The sequence below is a fragment of the Lepus europaeus genome, chromosome 17, assembly GCF_033115175.1.
Source record: "Lepus europaeus isolate LE1 chromosome 17, mLepTim1.pri, whole genome shotgun sequence".
Classification (NCBI taxonomy): Eukaryota; Metazoa; Chordata; class Mammalia; order Lagomorpha; family Leporidae; genus Lepus; species Lepus europaeus.
The window spans coordinates 75,948,472-75,969,030 of NC_084843.1; the positions used below are offsets into that span (position 1 = coordinate 75,948,472).

Below are 20,559 nucleotides of genomic sequence, written 5' to 3' on the forward strand. Positions count from 1 at the left end.
GAAGCAGCTTTTCTACTGGAAGTGAGAAATACAAACTACACATTCACCCACTTCCTCAGCTATACCATGGACCAGGCCTTGGGTTGCTCTTGGAAGATAAGATGGTAAAGACCACACAGCACCTGGTGCGAGGTTGGCACATTCCAGCAAGACAGACAGACTGCCCAGCATCTGCAGGACACACTGAGCACCTGGGACAGGGAGGCTACACTATCTCCCCAGAAGCTACAAGCAAGGAGCAGAAATTCTTCCCTGTTAAGTGCACAAATGGCTTAGAATAGTTAATTTTTCTATTCTTCTATTTCTAGTGAGACGAGAGAGATGGGGAGATTCAGGAAAGAGGAAGACCCAAGTACAGTTAGGGACAGAGGCACAGGGAGGATGACAGAGGGGTGAAAGGCTGAAGTCCTGAGCCCCTCACAATGCCCACACACACACCCAGAGGGGACCTCAGTGGAGGAGAGCCCCGAGGCAGGCTGCTCTGCTGGCCACTGGGGAGGCCCAACAGGATTGTGGCCATGGTAAGTGGCCACTGCCTTCAATGTGTGGCTGGTCTTGGCGAGGAGGCACTGTCCCATGCTCCCATTCAATACTGGATATGCTTCCTGATCCATAGCAGCCACCCAGTTGGCACTTGCTGGGGGGCAAGGACTGGGTGGATAGGGGGGTGGATGGATGGAAGGATGGACGATGAACAGATGACTGATGGACACATGGATCATGGATGGATGGATGATGGACAGATGGACAGATGGACAGATGAAGAACAGATGACAGATGGAGGGATGAATGGATGATGAACAGACAATGGATGGATGGATTGATGGATGGATGGATGGATGGATGGATGGATGGGAGGAAGAAAAAACAAATGAATGGATGGTGAACAGATAACGGATGGATGATGAACAGATGGTAGATGGAACAGATGATGGATTGATGGATGGATGGATGGATGGACAGATGATGAACAGATGATGGATGGATAGAACAGATGATAGATGGATGGATGGATGGATGATCAGATGATGGATGGATAGATGGATGGATGATCAGATGATGGATGGATAGATGGATGGATGGAAGGACAATTGTCTGGATGATGAACAGATGATGGATGGATGGATGGACGGATGGAAGGAAGGATTCCCCTCCAGGGAGCTGAGATGAACCCTGACTGTGGACTAGAGGTCTTCCCATCAAACCTGGCTTGGAGAAGAGCAAAAGCAATAAGATATGTAAACTGCAGGCTGTTAGCCTCTAAGACCCTGAAAAGGACCCCAGGAACAAATCAGTCCTGAAGTTCAAGTTCCCCACCCCAACTAGAGAGCCCTTCCTGCTGGCATCCCAGCCCGACCTCCCGCCACTCCCTGCCCTGCATGCCCACTGCAGCAACCTGATGATACACAAGTCCCTGAACACGCTGAGGCTCTGCAGACCTCTATCGCCAATCCATCCAGTCAGTCAAGTCCATTCCTATGGACCCAGTCCCAGAGTCACCCAATCTAGGAAGCTCCCCTGGCCTCTGACTACCCTGACTCCTCCTGGACAGAGGGCACCACTCCATCCTCAATGCTCTCACAGGTCTTAGTCCACATCTCTGTCTTCCCCATGTAGATATGAGTCCCAAGAGGGCAGAAACAGTAACCTGGTAACAGGGCCTGGCATGGAGCTGGGGATCACTAAGCCTGGAGAAGTGACAGAAGGAAGCATGACTGAGAGGCAAGGCTCCAGCAGCCACCAACGGGCTTCCCGGAGCAAGGCTTCTGCCCTTAGCCCCTCTCTGCAGCTGCCAGCTGATGAGTGCAGGAGCAGCAGGCCCTGGAGTGAGGAGAGGACGCCTCACCACCTTACCTCATTTCTGAGTCAGGCCAGCCAGCAGACATGCAAGAGCACAGCACCGAGGGGATTGTCACTGCCCCCAAAGCCTCACTCAGCAGCCAGGGGTCTCAAGGAGAACCAAGGGGAAGACCAGAGGTCTTGAGTCTAGCCCACTCCCCAGTTAAGGCTTGACTACAAAGATCCACGCTCCCACCAACCCCAAAAGGCAGCTGCACAGTGGGCCCCAAGCCAGGGACCAGGAGACCAGGGTGTTGTCATCCCCAAGCCCAGCCTCCCCATGGGGATCCTCTCAACACCCTTCTACGATGATGCACTGATGTGGTGGCCATGAAGCCAGCTGAAAGATTCCATGGGAAACAATGTGAAACCAGGACTGAGACAGACAACAAGGGATCTCCACGTGGGGCCTGTTACAGGAGCCCACAAGAACCCCGCCCTCCGCATGTCCCAGTGCCTTGGTCCCCAGCCCCACCCTGCCCACCAGCAAGGACAGGCTCCTGGCCCTGCCAAGCCCAGTCAGTGTGTCCCCTTGTGAAGCAGGATCACAGAGAGGCCAGCGGTGCCATGTGACCACTGCCACTGGGCCCAGGGCCACCCACAATAAACAGACACCCTATGGACACTGCTAGGAAGAGTGGCTCCCAGTGCAGCACCCTGCCAGCCAGCCAGGTCACAGGCAGCCACGTCTGTGTCACACACCAACGACAGTGAAAGTGCCAGCCTCAGCAACAGATTCACGTTCTACAAAATGTTATAGATTCCAGCAGACCCACCCCTTTCCTCTCTCCCTCCCTCCCACTCAGCCAGGTTTGTGAGTAGAGTGCAGAAGTCACAGCTGGGATGGCCATGCACCCCACGCTGACAGCAGCACATCCACTCCACCCCCAGCCGGGCAGGACACTGACCCATCGTGGATGGTAGTGGGGAATGAGGCCATTACGTCTCAATAACAGTGTTCTGAGTTTCAGAAAATCTAGGACATGTCTAGCAAGGGATCGCCCCTGTGAACATCACCTGTCCCCGTCACAACAAAGAGGAGGCTGGGTCTGTCTGCTCAACAAACCCAAAGCCTCCAGCAGGGACGAGGGCTTTGTACAGGGCTGGCATTCTCAGGCGTCTCTTGGGGAACCTGCTGGGCTGGCCAGCTGGACAGGTGTCTGGATGCCTTCACCTACCAGGCTTCACAGAGGCACTACAATTCCACGTGCATAAGCATCCAGAACACTTCTGCCAGGCCCAGGCCAGAGGCAGTCGACCCACATCTTCCCCCATGAAGCCAGCAGATCATTGTCACAGTACGGAAGAGAGGGCCTCCGGGATGGGTGGAAGGTGGAGGTGGATCTTGTTCTGTCTCTTAGCAGCACTGGCGTGACGTGACCTTCAGCAAGTCATTCAATGTGAGTCTTTCAGTTTAATGCAAAGTGCTCAAATGCATGTGCCCGGCCCACCAGGAAGCAAATGCTTCCTCCAACTGCCAAGAGCAAGCACCCGGGACGAGATACCAAGACCCTCACAATAGGAGCTGAAGGCCAACAGCAGGTGCAGCTACCCCCAAGCCTGGAGGCCGGATGCCATCCCATCCCCTCCATCTCCTGCCGACACTGCCAGGACATTGCCACTCTTGCCCGGCACTCAGAGTGGCCACTGTGGAGACCCAAAGCACTCAGCAATGCAAAGGATCTTCAAACACAGCCTGGGGGCTTTGGAGAAGGCGTTGACTCCAACACAGCGGGAGTTTGAATAATTAACCACATGGAAATAAGATCTTTAGGCCGGTCTTGGCCATGTGCTAAATCCTTGCAGGGCCTAGAAACAGGAAGGGGCTGGATTCATGCAGAAGGGAAAGGCGCCAATGTGTGCAGCGGAAAGAGAAGATGCTTACTGAGAGGTATCTATCGTTGCTGTCACCTCCTCCATCCCTTCCTTACTCGTGGTGAAACTGAGGATGGGAGGCGAAGTCGATGGCCCAAAGGTCACACAAATAGTAAAAGAGCGAGCTGGGATTTGACACCAACATTCATTGCACTCCCAGGCTGCACTGCAGAGCTGTGACAGAGCAAGGAGGATGAGAAGGAGGGAGGTAGGTGGCAGAGTGACAGCCAGGCTGCAGAAGATGGACGCACGCACTTTGCTACCCTGGGCCACCCAACACTGGGACGAATTTTTAGGGAAATATTCGGGTTCAGGTGCCACCAGTTGACAGAATATCTCAGCCTGGCTGCCCACCCATAGCATCAAATTAAGCACTCTGGGTTTTCAGTGCTTGGGCAGTGGGCTTTGTGCTGCTTCCTGATGCATAAGGTAGCATTCTGAGTCATAATTAATTAGAGGAAGGCAGACTAAGCAAGCAAACGACATCAGATAGAATTAATAGAATCTTGTCTGCCTTTTCATGTCACTTCCAATCACAGAGGGCCAACAAGGTGACTGGGGTTGTGCAGACAAACTGCAGGGAGGACCCAGTGGCCCTGTGACCTGTTCAGTGCACTCCTTCTCCCAGACACACCATCCCCCAAGAGGACCCCTGAAACCCACCCAGCATCCACTCATCACCTCTCTGTCATTAGGCCACTGGGGCTAGCACCCCTCAGCCAGCCCATTCGAGGTTGGGGTTTTCTCACTTGTTCTCAGGTGAATGGACTCCTTGGTATTAAACTAGTGATCCCTGACTGTTAAAAAGTCTGAACCCCCGATAAAGGAGTTTTTAAAGCAAACACTGATTAGCCCAAGCACCAAAGCAACAAGCCGGCACAAGGCTTCACTGGGTGATATGCAAAAGGCACCCCCAATCAGACGCTACCAAATGCCCGAGGAACACTGCACACCCCACCTCCACAGAGGACCACACACTTTGACAGCTGTCAACAAAGAGAGGGAAATTAAAAAGGAAGCAAATAGCCCCAGTGTCTTCTCAAAAGTCTCTGCCTGTGGCTAGTGAGCAGGCATCCCACCAGCCACTACCACAGTCCAGGTTTCAAAACCTGGACAAGGCTTCAGTCCCCACTCGGGGACCAATTCAGAGCCAAGCTTGTCTCTGCATGGCCGTGTGCTGTGAGCCCCACACCATGGGTCCTCACACACGTTTCAGCCATGCACAGGAGGATGGCGCCCTGCCGCCAATCTGAGCCAGCCCAGTGGCTCTGCACACCAGGCTCCTGCAGCCTCGGGCCCCCATGACCTACCTCGTTGATGAAGGAGTGGGCGCCCTGCGGGCTGAGCAGCAGGATGGCGCGGCGCAACGTGTCCCGGTAGCGGTTCAGCTCCTCCGTCTTCATGGTGGTGAAGAGGCTGCTGAACACATGGCTCACGTTCTTGTCCACTTTCTGTAAAGAGACGTCAAGGCCCAGCCGCGAGGCCTGGTCCAGGAAGCTCTGGAGCCCACGGATATCTGAGCAGGAAAAGGGGAGTGGGGGAGGAGGAGGATAAAACTTGGTTAGGCAGGAAAGGACCCTGCAGGACATCAAGTGCAGTGTCCCCACCCGGGCGGGGTCACCGCCTCCCCTGACAGGTCCTGTGGCCAGGAAGTGTCTTTCACGATGACCTCCTCTCTTCCTCTTCCTCTTCCTCTTCCTCTTCCTCTTCCTCTTCCTTCTCTGTGGGCCACAATCTGGGTGCAGCAGGCCCTAGCCCTAGCCCCAGTTCCCTCCAGCTCCCTCAGTACCCCCATAGCCTCAATCATGAGCAGAGATCACCAACCACCCCGACCAGAGCTGGCCTGGCCCCAAGACATGCTCATCTCCAGCCCTGGGTCCCCACCCCAACCTTGTGACCGAACAGCCTGCACCATGTGCACCTGTGCTGAGGCTCAGGTCTCACTTCAAGGACCTGATTTCCCTGGCTGCGAGAGCCTGCATCCACACCTTGACCAGTGGGTGACTCACACCCAAGTCCAGCCGGAAGCTCAGCCCCTGGTGAGCTCAGGGATGAGCAGATGGCCCAAGGCCATCCACTGAGGTTCCATCCTGGCAGGAGGGTGGAGTCCCCACAAGGTGGGCCCTGCTGGCACAAACCACAGGGGCGTGGGAGCCTACAGCCCAGCAGAATCACACTTGCTGGAGCTGCAGGTAACCAAGTTTTCTCTCTAACCAAGACTAGTGTTTTCTCAGCAGTAGCCCGAACAAACCATCAGGCTTCCCCTAAGGGGCACCTCTGCCCAAGCATGGAGCCAGCACAGAGGCCAGTGGGTCTGGGAGTGGGACAGTCTTGAAGACATTCTCCAGGCTTGTTTCTCCTGAGCTGTACTGTCCAGGAGCCGGGGAACTCCCTTTCTTGGCAAAGGTAAGTTCTGTCACTTGCAGCCCAGGGTCTCAATCCTCAGGCCATGTTTTCCCAGCCTGGATGTTTGCTTCTTCCGATCCATCCCATTTCTTACCTCCCAAAGGCAAGGGCACTCTGGGTCTCCCCATGTCCTAGAGTACCCCACAGGTACACTATCAGGGTCTCCAAGCATCAAAACCCAGTAAGCAGTGTTAACTCAGCCAGAGTCCCCAAGCATAGAACTCGAGTAAACAGCATTAACTCAGCCAGGGTGCCCAGGAAGCAAACAGTGTTAACTCAGCCAGATTTCATCCCCACACTTTCTCTTCGAACCCCTTCTGTCCATCTGTTCTCCACACGTGCCAGGAGCCATGAGAGCTGCCTGAGTCCCCTGAGTGCCCCGTCCTGCTGGAGGTGCCAACAGCTTTCACAGACAACCAAACTCAGTACCAGAGAGCAGAGCAGAGTGCTATGGCCATGATGACTGTGCTGCTGGGAGCCGAGCACAGCGCCACTGCCCCCCACCACAAGGGGAAGCCCTGGACTGCGGCCCCAGCACCTGCTGTGGACACCAATACTCCAGCCCTTGGACAGCTCCTTTGCCCTGCTAGGCCGCAAGCTGGGGGTGGAGATCACGACCATTTCCAGGATAGTCCAGGGGATTTGGTTCCAGTGGGGACCACCTGCTTGAGTCAGGCAGGGAGCCAGCTTCCTGATGGCCCACAGGGAGGGCACCGCAGTGGCCAGAGGGGAAGGCTGGGAGCCCTCCTGGAGATGGCCAATGCGTGACTGAGACTGAAGCCCACAGCATCTGCACTCCAGTCTGGCCACAGCCTCCACCCAGCCCTTATCACAGGCACAGCCATCGCCCAAACCTGCTCACTGGGAACACACAGCACCTGAGGCCTGCCCCAGTACCAGGGCCCCCAGCACAGGGACCCCACCTGTCAACATCCCTGGGGGTCCTGGAGCAGCCATACAGTGCCCCCCCCCCAGCCTGCTGAGGTCCCTGCAGCTCTGTAGGCAAATGAATCTCCTTTCCTTCTTAATTTGTTAAATTACACATAATAATAACTACACATTTACGGGGTACAATGTGTTGTTGTGAGACTTGTATATGTTGTATGATAATCAATCAAAGCAGAGGGTACTACAAGCCCATCACGACATTTAGTATTTCTTTGTGATGAGAACATTCCAAATCCTCTCTTCTGGTTGCTTTGTTTATTTACTTTTTTGAGAAGTAGAGTTACAGACAGAAAGGGAGAGACAGAGAGAGAGGTCTTCCATCTGCTGGTTCACTCCCCAAATGGCTGCAACAGCCAGAGCTGGGTCTATCCGAAGCCAGAAGCCAGGAGCTTCCCCTAGGTCTCCCATGCAGGTGCAGGGGCCTAAGCACTCAGGCCATCTTCTACTGCTTTCCCAGGCCATCGGAGAGAGAGCTGGATGGTTAGAGAAGCAGCCAACACATGAACCATTGTCCATTTGGGATGCTGGCGCCGTAGGCAGAGGCTTAGCCCACTACGCCACAGTGCCAGCCCCCTCTGGCTACTTTGAAACATTCAATAGGAGACTTAACCACAGTCATCCTGTTGCACCGAAGACCATCGTCAAACACTGACCCATCTGCCCCCATCTCCCAAGCCCCCCACTCATCTCTTCTACACCTGACTTCTATCCGATGGGCTTTCTGAGATCCCACACGTGTGAGACCATGCATTGCTTGCTCCCTGCAATGCTGTCCACGACCGCCAAGATGTGGAAACAACCCAAGTGTCCATCAACAGATGAATGGATAGAGAAAGGGTGGCGGATACACACAGTGGAATATTACTCAGCCATAAACCAGGAATGAAAGCCTCACTGAGGCCACACAGACAAACTGGACACGGTATGTTAAGTGAAATAAGCCAGGCACAGAAAGACAAAGACCCTCTTCTTAGCCCATCAGTGGGACTGGATGGCTCGAGGCACAAAAGGAGAAGGGAAAAGACCTCAGCTCTGCGGCCACCCTGGGTCCACCTCTCCTGAGCACAACACAGCACACACCTGCCCATCAGCACTCAGAGCCACCCTATGTGGAGGCCAGCAGAGGGCTCCTGTGCCCAGCACACAGCGGCTCTCCAACACCATGAGGGTTCCCCCTAGACACGAGCTGTCCAGTAACAGCCGCTGGCCACACATGGTGTCTAAATGTGCATAAAGTAATACATTTATCAAGCACACCAAAATGAAGCCAAATGGCATGTTCAGTTCCTCAGCACAGCCGGCCGGTGGACAGCGCAGATGAGGATCACGTGAGATGACTCATGCCGACGCCCATTGCACTGCACTGCCTGGAGAAGCCGCCTTTCCCCAGCGTGGTGTAAACACTGCTCCTGAGTACCGGAGAACAGCTGCCGTCAGGCCCCCACCCCCATGCCTTGTGCTTTAAAGACCCCTCCAGGGGCCAGTGCTGTCGCGTAGCAGGTTAAGCCACTGCCGGCAGCACCAGCAACCCACATGGGCACCGGTTCAAGTCCTGGCTGCTCCACTCCCAATCCAGCTCCCTGTTAATGCATCTGGGAAAGCAGAAGATGGACCTGTGCTCTGGCTTCTGGCTTCAGATTGGCCCATCTCTGGCCATGGCAGCCATTTGGGGAATGAACCAGTAGATGAAAGATATTCTCCCTCTCTCTCTCTCGCTCTCTTGCTCTCTCGCTCTCACTCTAACTCTGCTTTTCAAATAAATATTTAAAAAAAAAAAAAACCTCCAGCTTCAGCTCTGGAGCCTTGGCCGTCTAACCTGCTCCACAGTACAGGACAGCATTAAACTTGAGACAAACAGAGGTTTGGAGATGTCCTTGGGCATTGCCATTTCTGCTTGTGGACCCTGAGAAACTGCGAGAACAGCCCCTGGGACAGGCCTGTTGCATGTGAGGCCAAACAGAGCTGTCTATCTGGTCTACAGACTCCTCAACAATGACACATTCCTGTTGTTCTAAGCCACTAAGGTCAGGGATGGTCGGTGTCCCAGCAATAACCAACAAGTAGACTAAGATCATTGGATGCATTCAATCTGGTCCACCTCATGGAACTGTAAGCAAAAGAACAAGGCCAGGGTCAGCATTGTGGCACAGTGGGTTAAAGCCACGGCCTGCAGCACCAGCATTCCATATGGGCACCGGTTTGAATCCTGGCTGCTCCACTTCTGATCCACCTCCTGGATGCACCTGGGAAAACAGCAGAAGATGGCCCAAGTTCTACCCACGTGGGAGACACAGAAGCTCCTGGCTCCTGGCTTCAGCCTGGCACAGCCCTGGCGATTGTGGCCATCTGGGGAGTGATCCAGCAGATGGAAGGTCTCTCTCTCTCCCTCTCTCCCTGGAATGCTGCCTTTTAAATAAATAAATAAACCTAAAAAAAAAAAAAAAGAACAATGCCTACACCTTAGAGTCACCCGCCACAGCTTGCCTGTGGCACTGTGCACAAGGCTGAGTACAAGCCAGCAGCAGAGCAAGCAAAGCTACCCACAGATGGCTTCTGCAGCCCTATGCCTCCCCAGGGCACTGTCCCCATGGCCTTGGCTGTGATCCAGATCTGAGAACAGCTGTCAGGACAGTGAGAGCTGCCCAGCAAAGGCAGGAAGGTGGAGCCCCAAACCCACCATCCAGCCCGGTCCGCTCCTCTTCCAAAGACTCCTAAAGCCACGGTGAGTCTTTTGAGTGGCAGAGACTGGCCAGGCCTGGCTGCACGTTTACACAAGCACCTGCTCTACAAGGACTCCCCTGGACCCATGAGTCTGGTGGCACCACCCACATGGCCCCTGGATCCATGCCAGTGTCTGGGGATGAAGGAGTCCCCTTCAGTCCTTCCTGCCTGCCACCATCTCTGTCTACAGAGAGGGGCCCATTTCCTCCCAGAGTAGGAGGTGCAGTGCAAGGGCAGCCAACCACTGTCCGGGGACCCACAAGTACATCCAAGGACATGGCACACAGAACAGGAGCCCTCAGGGCCCCTGCACGCCCTCGGCTGCTTCCTTTCCGGCTCCTCTTGCAGCATCCCCCAGGGGGACAGAGCCATCAGAGAGAGTTCCAGCTTCCCGTCAGCGGCTGCCTCCTCACTCCTGGAATTAGTGGCGCCAGCTGAAGGCAGCGTTCCCCAGGGACGGCTCCCCAGCTCTCCCTCGGCGGAAAAGGTCAACTCGCAGCTCTCTCCCCTGAAGCTTCGCGCAGCTGCATTTGGGGAGGACCAGGGAGAGAACAATGGTACGGAGCACTCCTCCCCAGTCCCCACAAATGGGGGCCCAGGGAAGCCCCCTGATCCTGTTCTCTTTGCAAAAGAACAAGCTTGCAACACCATGCTACTTCACTCCCTCCCCTAATAAAGCCAGTTCTGCTGCTGCTCTCCAAGAAGGGGGAGCCCCTCAAGAGGACAGACTAGGACCGGAGGCAGCTCTAGAAAGCCAGCTTCCACTGAGTCCTATACCTGCTCCAAGATGCAGCTCCCATCCACTGCCAAGGGTGCAACTGGTCCCAACCGTGCCAGCTAACTGGGACCACACCAAGCCTCACCCTCCTCTGGCGCGGGACACAGCAAGAGGAAATATAAACAGCGGAGAAGGGCACTGGCTGCCCACGGGGACACAGCGAGGCTCCCAGGAGAGGAATCCTGGCCAGAGAAAGGGGACAGCTCAGTGAAGACAGGCAAGTCCTCCCCATGAGGAACATGAGGAGACAAGGCCTATCCTCCCTCCGCCAGCTTCCCTGTCCTCCTCGTGAGCTGTCCAGGGCCTTTCTCTCTCTCTCTCTCCTTCCCTCCCTCCCTCCCCCTCTCTCTGTAATTCTGTCTTTCAAATAAATAAATGTTTAAAGAAAAAAAAAAGAAAGAAGTCAGGTCTTCTGGGATGGGGAAAGTCCCTGCAAGAATGGGCTGTTGCAGGTGAGCCTGGCACCTGCCCTGCGCCCCACTTCTGCAGTCAGCTGCCCCCCTTCTCCCTTCTTCACTACAGAACGTGCCAGGGGGCTGTCGCCAGATGCCGGCACCATGCCGTCAAGGTTCTCCAGCCACCGGGATCGCAAGCCACATATCAAACCTCTTTTCTCTGTATATACCACCCAGCGCCAGGTATTTTGTTAAAGCAGCACAAAACGGATGAAAAAAGCCTAGGCCTCTCTACTTATTCCAATAATCTCACACCCCCCTCCACCATCTCAGCTTCCAGCACCCTCCACTCCGCCCCTGGGACTTGAGCCCAGTCTCCTGCAGGGCCCCCCGAGCTGGTGTCTGTCCCCCACGCATCCCCTCAGCACGTGCAACATGCCCCCAGACAGCCATATCCACTCATGATCCAAGGCTGTGTCAAAACAAATCGTGGAAATGGAATTAAAACGCAAATGTACTTGGAATGCACATTTTCCTTATGCTTTCCAAAGAACCCACGTACAGCTCTTCTCTAAACGTTCAAGGAAGAACACAAGTTTATTTTAAAAGGGACCAAGAAATTAATCCCCTCAAAAGCACCAGCCAAGCAAATTATAAATAAATCAAAAGCCTTTCAGAGGCTTTGTAATATACACAAACTAAACTCCATACATCTCAGCTCACTGCATAAGGGACACTCAGGGCCCAACAGCTCTTTCTACTTGTGTTTGGGAGTGACTATCCCCACCCAATCCTACTATGACAAACCATGGGCCCTGGGAGATCCACACATACGCACACATACACACACACACAAACACACATACATACACACATACACACACATACACACACACACACACCGCCACCTGCGTGCCCCCAGTACAAAATTACAGAGCCCACTCCTCTACCAACACCCCGTTCAAATCATACTCCTCCTGGGAGACCAGCTCAAGTGCTTAATTGGAACTCGGCCTCTCTCAAACTTAGGAATATTAAACATGAATAAATAATATTAGATAAGAATATACTTCCAAAGTTTCATGTCAAAGCAAAACTGAAAGATAGGTTTATTTCAGTGCACAAAATTCTGAAACTGGGAGAGGCATTTAACCTAGCAGTTGAGATGCTGGTTGAGATATCTCAGGCCTATGTAAGACTTTCTGGGTTCAATGCCCACCACTACCTCCTGACTCCAGCCTCCTGCTAATCCAGGCCCTGAGAGAGAGCAGTGATGGCTCAAGTAACTGGGTTCCTGTCACCTGCATGGGAGACCTGCATGCATCGTTTCTGGATCCCAACTTCAACTTGGCCCAGTTCTGTCTATTGCATGCATTTGGGGAGTGAACCAGTGGATGGCAGTGTTCTCTCTCTCTCTCTCTCTCTCTCTCTCTCTCTCTCTCTCTCCCTCCCTCCCTTGGCTTCTCAAATACATAATTTTTTTAAGACTTTATTTATTTATTTGACAGGTACATTTACGGGGGGGGGGGGGAGGGAGAGACAGAGAGAGGTCTTTCATCCACTGGTTCACACCCTGAAATGGCTGCAATGGCCAGAGCTGAACCAATTTGAAGCCAGGAGCCAGGAGCTTCTTCCGGGTCTCCCATGCAGGTGCAGGGGCCCAAGGACTTGGGCCATCTTCCACTGCTTTCCCAGGCCATAGCAGGGAGCTGGATCGGAAGAAGAGCAGCCAGGACTTGAACGGGTGCCCATATGGGATACCAGTGACCACAGGAAGAGGCTTAGCCTACTGCACCACAGCATTGGCCCCAACAAGTAATTTTTTAAAGATTTAAAATCCACGTATATAAGAGGTCTTTAAAAAGTTCATGGAAAATGCAGATTATGAAGAAACTGCTGATGAGTTTCAGAAAATTTTGCACCAAAATAAACTTACGGTTTCATTCCATTTTCCCACCAACTTTTGAAAGTCCCCTCTTAAGGCAAGCAGAAACTGGGCCTTCGGAATGTCTCTCCATTCAGTCCCAAGGCTCTGAAGCAGGGACAGTAAAAGTCTGTGAAATCTGACTGAACCAAAGCCAGCTCCAGCCCAAGGCCAGCACTTCAGCCACCATTCCGTGGTGACCTTTCAGGCGGTGGAGGCCCAGGGACAACTGCTACACAAGCAACCTGACTGCTGCAGCTACCCCTCCTCTACTTTGGGGAAAAGAAAACCTCACTGGGTATTTTAAGTATCTTCTTTCTGAAAAGTAATTGGAATGAAAACACATTTCAAATTGCTTCCCCTACTCTTCTCCATCTCAAGCAAGTGAGTACTTAGAATATTCCACCGTCCATAATGCACACGTCTGGACGTGAGGGCTGCCGCCAGAGAAGTGGACACACAGCTTTGCTCCTGCTGACTCCTTGTTCCTTCCCCAGAGAACCCACTGCCTCCTCCTGCCCGACCCCACAAGCCAGCAGGGGACCTGAAGGCCCACCTGCTGTGGCCCTCCGCCCTGACCGCATCTGATGCCCCCACTCCCCTCGGACCACGGCTTCTCAGCCAGGCATTCCCTTCCCCTTCCTCTCTCCCTCTCTCCCTTCCTTCCACCCTTCCTCAGACACATCCTGAGCACCCTCTGGGACAGCCCTGTGCTGGGCACCAGAGCAGCAGAAATTTGGAGCTTCTCAGCCCAGCCTGTAAAAAACTCTCAGGTGAGACTGAGCCTGAAGCCTGTTTTAGGTCCTCCTGCAGAGGGTGCTGTCTGTGGCCCTGTGGCTTGGCATGTGCTCTTCTCCAGGACCTGCGAGTATAACAAGCTACCTAGGGGCTGGGCTTTGTCACAGCAGTTTAAGATGTCACTCGGGATGCCCATATCCTCCATCAGAGTGCCTGGGTTCCAGTCTCAACTCCACTCCTAATTCCAGCTTCCTGCTCGTGTGCAGTGATGGCTCAAGTAGTTGGGTCCCTGTCACCCTTATGGGAGACCTGGATCGAGTTCCCAGCTCTTGGCTCTGACCTGGCCCAGTTCTGGCCATTGTAGGCATTTGAGGAGTGAAGCAGAAGATGGGGGATCTCACTGTCTGTGCCTCTGTGTCCCTAAGCCTTTCAAATAAAAGAAATGAAACTTTAAATGTCTTTTTATTTTAAATTGTAACAAAAGCAAAATATCTCTTTAAGATTATCCATCTCCTGATCTGTTGGCCTTGCTCTATCTAGATAATAAAACCCATGAACACTCCACGTTTTTTCCATTCACATTCTTCTATTCACAACAGTCAAGGTACAGAATCAGGGCCCAGCGTGGTAGTACAGCAGGTTAAGCTGCCACCTGCAACACACGCATCCCATATGGGCGTCAGTTCGAGTCCTGGCTACTCCACTTCCAATCCAGCCCTCTGCTATGGCCTGGGAAAGCAGTGGAAGATGGCCCAAGTCCTTGGGCCCCTGCACCCACGTGGGAAACCCAGAAGAAGTTCCTGACTCCTGGCTTTGGATCGGCACAACTCCGGCCGTTGCGGCCAACTGGGGAGTGAACCAACGGATGGAAGATACCTCTCTCTCTCTCTCTCTCTCTCTCTCTCTGCCTCTCCTTCTCTCTCTGTGTAACTCTCAAATAAATAAATAAATCTTAAAAAAAATAATAAAATAAAATAAGGCAAATTCTGACATTTGCAATAAGAACTTGGGGGATGCTAAGTGAAATAAGCCAGATACAGAAAGACAAATAATGTATGATCTGCACTTACATGCAGTTTGCAAAAGAAAAAGAAAAAGAAAAAAAAATGGAAAGAAATGCATGTGTGCATCAGTTTTGCTGCAAATACAAAATTGACAGGAATTATATACTACTATAGTTTTAATGATTTTGTGACTATTTGTTTTAAAGATCTATTTTATTTCTTTGAAAGACAGAGTTACAGAGTGAGGAGACAGAGAGAAAGAGCTTCCACCTGCTGGTTCACTCCCCAAATGGCCACCATGGCAGGAGATGGGGTCAGGCTGAAGCCGGGAGCTTTTCCTTGGTCTCCCACTTGAGTGGCAGGAGTCCAAACACTTAGGACATTTTCAACTGCTTTTCCAAGGCTCATTAGCAGGGAACTGAATCAGAAGTGGAGCAGCCAGGACACAGACCAGTGCCTCTATGGGATGCTTGACCTACTGTGTCACAACACCGAGCCCATCTTTGTGATTATTTTAAAATTCACTTGCTATGAGTGAAATTGAGCACCTTTTCATTTGATCATTGTTTATAGCCCCCACCTATTTTCCTGCTCAGCTGTGGTCTTTTCACTTTTTGTTTGTTGAACTCTTACTCAGTGAAGCATTAAGCCTTTGACTATGATATAAATTAAAAATGTTACCTCAAAAATAATAAAGTAATGAGTTAAGCAATAGTGAATGATGGTTATCAGGGGCTGGCAGCTGGGTGGGCTGGGAAGATGTTCATGGAAGGACATAAAACTTCAGTTAAATGAGAGGAATTATCTCAACAAGCCACAGTGCAAATGGTGACTACAGTTTTTATATAGCACAATGTATTGTACATTTGAAAATGGCTCAGAGGAGTAGATTTTAAGTGTTCTCAACACACACACACAAAATGATAAGTATGTCAAATTACACATATGTTACATGGCTTGATTTAGCCATTCCACAATGCACACCTGTTTCAAAACCTGTTGAGCACCACAAATATGTACAACTTTTTTATGTGTAGAAGAATCCACCCATTCCATGATGACATGGGATGCAGATCTTAGGGAAGGGCACAGACAGGCAGCTCCAGGGCCCACCCCGTCCCCACTGTTACACAGAAAAAGCACAGGTGTGGGCTGAAGACCCACCTCTCACTTGCTGGGTGACTCTGGGCACCCACTCTTCTGAGCCTACTTCTTCGTTTGCAAAACAGAGCTCCCGGCCTTCTCCTAGAAGTCCCGTGAGCCTTGCGCAAGGGGCACACACAACAGCTGGTGCACTGCAAAGCAGCGTGGGGTGGCTGCCCGCTGCTTTGCAACCTCTCATCAGCACAGGAAACGCCCCCAAGAGAGCTCCCAAATGAGCAAATCAGCTCACTTGTTCCAGAGGCTCATCAGGAAGGGAGGGTGCCACACAGACAATCAGGCGACACAATAGACGGCTAAAAGGGTCGGCTCTCCCTTCTGCGACTGTGAAGTGGCTGCAGGGCCAGGTCTGGCATCCAAAGCTCTCTGAGAAAAGGAACGAATGCCTCCCTCCACTAAGAGCCAGTCACAGTCAGGAGACTTCTGCTGGGACAGGCTTCAGCACTGGCCACAGAGCCACACAAGGGCAGGTCAGAAAAGAGGAAGGGGTCGCGGCTGGCGTTTGCAGGGAGTGTCCACCCACGTGCAGGGATGGACAGAAAGGCCCTGTCTGAGCCCTACTCACGCTCCCCACCAGGGCCCTGGCAGCAGAGGGCATCCATTGGTTACAACATGCCCCACTTCTCACCAGGCTCCAATCTTTTCCTTAAAAAAAAAAACACAAGGGAAAAAACATTTTAAATAATCAGGCTGGAAGATGGAGATTAAAAACAATTTAAAATAAACGTCTACTCTGGCACTTTGGAAAAAACATACCACGCTGCATTAAGTGCTTTGAATTAAGTAAATTACACCAAGTAACTAATTTACATAATGATCAAGATTTGCATTTTACACATGTTATGATGAAAATGGGTTTATAAAATAATTCTTCACCAACTTCTGTTCCGATTTGGGTTCCAGTATTTGGATAAAATTCTGCGGTGTTTATTTGCTACTATCTTTCATGTTTCAAATCCCTGGCTCCTCCAGTATATATTTTTTTTCAATCTGGCAGGTCCCTTATTCCCACTGCAATAAATAGTCCCTTTGATTTGCAATTCCCTTCCGTCAAATATGTGAGATCATATTTTTAAAGGATCCATAATATGCTAATGATTTGTAGAATTTTCACAAATACAGTTTGACGTTCCTGTCCCATTCCATGTACGAAGTATCAGATATCGATTTTAGCAATTCTCCCTTCAAGATTGGTAGGGATGGAATTCAAAACCCTGCCACATTGGATGCCATCTCTTCCAGATGAGGAACTGGCCTGGCGTTTCACAGCAAACGTCTCTACTGCACCCACAGGTTCCTGGGGACTCGGAGCGAGGTCCCCCCTGAGTGTGCCCCCAGTGGGGCTAGGCACTCGGGATTCAGGAACGCTGCCTCTGGCCTCTGAGGCCCCCGAAACCTTCAGGCCCTCAGCATCCCGCAGGCTGGGAGTCAGGCCTCTCCATCCCCCGAGCTGCTGGATGTTCAGATGCTTCACCTCTTCTCCAGCATCTGTGGGGAAAGCGAAGCACCCATGGCGCAGATGAGAAAGCTGAAGGCCAGAGAGAAAGCGAGTGGCTCCACCAACAGCAGCAGAGGAGCCACCACAGCTGTGCTTGGAGGGAGCTCCAGATGCTTTCCTGGACTTCTGATGTAAGCAAGAGCCTGGAGCAAATCAAGGCAAGTCACCACCAAGTGTTTGCTCAAAACAGCCGTGTTTGGATTCCCAAGGGCCCCCACTGTATGGCAGGGCAGAACCAATGCTGGAAAAACAGTCACCACGTGCTACGGTCTAAATGTCTGCTTCCCTTCAAACTTGGGATGCTAGAACCCTAATCCTGATTGTATTAGGGGCGGCCTTTGGGAGGGAATTAGCCCTTGGGGTGCTGTCTTCTTCATAGGACTCGTGCCGTTACAGAAGACGAAGGCTCAGGCTCCGGATCTTTCTCTGCCCACCACCAAGGACACCATGAGAAGCCAGCCATCTGCAAACCAGGAAGAGGGACCTTGGCAGAGTCTCTATCTGGCACCTCATGCCCTGGACATCCCAGGCTCCAGAACTGGAGTGGCCCAGGTGTGTCAAGTATTCTGTTAAAGCTGCCCAAGCTGACCGGGACACAGCACAGGCTTGTTCAGGTCTGACCTCGGGCCGGGCTCTGTGCTACATAGTTTGCATACATTTTCTCTAATTCCCACGGCACCCTCAATGTCTCAGCCAAGGTTATGCAGCCAGTGAGAGGCAGGACTGGTGCTCAAATCCAGCCGCCACTCCAGGGCGAGAGCTTTGTGGCCACATTCTGCAGCAAACAAAAGGCACCTAGGACGGGATGGGAAGGAGGCAGGTCCACACACCTGACCGTGTCCGGAAGCCAAGTGGGGGTACCTGGCAGCCACACTTCACTTGAGCCCGTGCATTCCTGAGGGATTACTGGGTTACACCGCTACTGGCTCAGAACAGATTTAGGATACAATCCAGATCTGTCTGCTGTAAGAGGCTCTGCTCTCTGCTGTGCTGGGACTTGGGAACCAAAGCAGCCACCCCAGGCACACAGACTGCACGGCACCCTGGGCAAGGGCTCTAGTCTGTTTTTGAAGAATGGTGAGTGGATGCAAAGGTGACGTATGGCATCTCCACCTGTTAATCTGCAACCAGGATTAATAACTGACATTATACCGTGCAATGCGACTGCCCAGGGGCTCTCAGCTGCCCACCCTCCTGAGCCCCAGGAACAGCAGCAGCCCAGGTGTGTGCTGGGAGCTCTGGCCAGTCCCCACACCTGCCAGCTCCCAGAGACAGGGCTACAGCACTGGCCCCATTCGCCTCCCTCTCTCGGGCTTGCCCCAGCCCATGTCTGGTCCCCAACCATGCCACTCCCCATGGTGGATGCTGCATTGGACAGATCAGACACTGGTTCTACCAGCCAGGAACTCAGAGTACCATGCTCAGGAAGGGTCGGCTTCCCGAGGTGGTGCTGAGAGAAGAAAGTCTCAGGGGATGAAAAGCTGGAGCCAACAGCATGAAGAGACATTTGCTGCATGGAAAGAGAGGAGCACCCAAGACCAAGAGAACCTCAGGGTCAAGGGTCTCACAGAGCCCAGCAGAGGGACCTGCAGGAGGTGCTGCATGGGGAAGAGGTGCAAGGCCTGCTGTGTCCTCCTGGAGGATGGCCACGTGGCATCTCTGGATATGCGGGGTGCTGGAGTGGCCTGCCAGTCACCTGAGAACAGGACCTGCCCACCTGCTCTGAGTCAAGGTTCTGAGGCCAAGGAAGGAGGGAGGGCAGCAAGGTCCCTGCATCTGAGTCAGTCCTGGAGCTTGCTCTGAGGCTCAGTTCCCCTCGTGGCTGAGCTGTGCGGCCCCAGGTGGAGAGAGAGCGTAGTCCCTGCGCCGGACACATGCAGATGGCCTCATCCACTCCCCTGGGCAGGGCCCTTAAACCATCCGAGCCTCAGCGGCTACCTCCGTAAAATGGACAAAGAGATGGGAGCAACAAATGGGATAGTGTGTAGAAAATACCTAGGGGGCCAGCACTGTGGCGCAGCAGGTAAAGCCGCCACCTGCAGTACCGGCATCCCATATGGGCACGGGTTCGAGTCCTGGCTGCTCCACTTCCAATCCAGCTTCTCTGTTATAGCCTGGGAAAGCAGTAGAAGATGGCCCAAGTCCTTGGGCCCCTGCACCCATGTGGAAGACCAGGAAGAGGCTCCTGGCTCCTGGCTTCAGATCGGCGCAGCTCTGGCCATTGCAGTCAACTGGGGAGTGAACCAGCGGATAGAAGACCTCTCTCTCTCTCTCTCTGCCTCTCCTTCCCTCCCTGTATAACTCTTTCAAATAAATAAATAAATCTTTAAAAAAAGAAAGAAAGAAAGAAAGACCGGCGCCGTGGCTCAACAGGTTAATCCTCGCCTAGCGGCGCCGGCACACCAGGTTCTAGTCCCGGTTGGGGCATCGGATTCTGTCCCGGTTGCCCCTCTTCCAGGCCATCTCTCTGCTATGGCCTGGGAGTGCAATGGAGGATGGCCCAAGTGCTTGGGCCCTGCACCCCATAGGAGACCAGGATAAGCACCTGGCTCCTGCCATCGGATCAGCGTGGTGTGCCGGCCACAGCATGCCGGCCGCGGCGGCCATTGGAGGGTGAACCAATGGCAAAGGAAGACCTTTCTCTCTGTCTCTCTCTCTCACTGTCCACTCTGCCTGTCAAAAAAAGAAATAAAATATCTAGGACAGGGCCCAGAGCACAGAGACCTGTGACAACAGGGCTCTCTCTCCAGCGACGCCACTGGCACCTCCACGCCTCACCATCCTATGTCTCACCAGCCTGGGCGTAGGAGGCTCTGTCTTCACAGCTTTCCACTGACCCCACGACAAGTGTTCTCTAACTTATGCATGTAATTTGCATAATTACGCTCTGATATTTACTCAGGTTTAATTTGTTTCCTTTGGAACCTGTCTTTGAAGAGGCAGTGCCAGCCTGAGCCGGGGCCCCTCGCTGGGGGCCTCTCGAATGCTGCTCTGCAGGAGGTTCCTATTCTGCCCAAGCTCAAGGGCGCATCGGAGGCTCCAGCTGACCCAGGCCATACACGTGCCGGGTCAGGTGGCATCATCACCCTCGCAGGCCTCGCTGTGGAGAGGGAGAAGCAGGAAAACACCAGGACCCAGAAGAACTCTCTACCCTGGAGGAAGTGTGGACAGCGCCAGGTGGGAGCAAGTGGGCAGTCCCTCAGAGGGCAACAGGCCTGAGGACGGCACTGCCTGGGATTCCTTGTTGCTGCAGAAAGGGGGTCCCAGGGGTA

General features: G+C 53.0%; 1 protein-coding gene across 1 annotated transcript in view; it reads right to left on the minus strand.

Annotated features, from left to right (window-relative positions):
* The window catches only part of LOC133775995 (glutamate receptor ionotropic, delta-1), a 706,634-nt gene that overhangs the window by 504,455 nt on the left and 181,620 nt on the right, over window positions 1-20,559 (minus strand). The window contains exon 4 of the mRNA XM_062214629.1: window positions 5,025-5,230. Coding sequence (XP_062070613.1) covers window positions 5,025-5,230 — 206 coding nt within the window. The remainder of the gene's footprint in view (window positions 1-5,024; window positions 5,231-20,559) is intronic.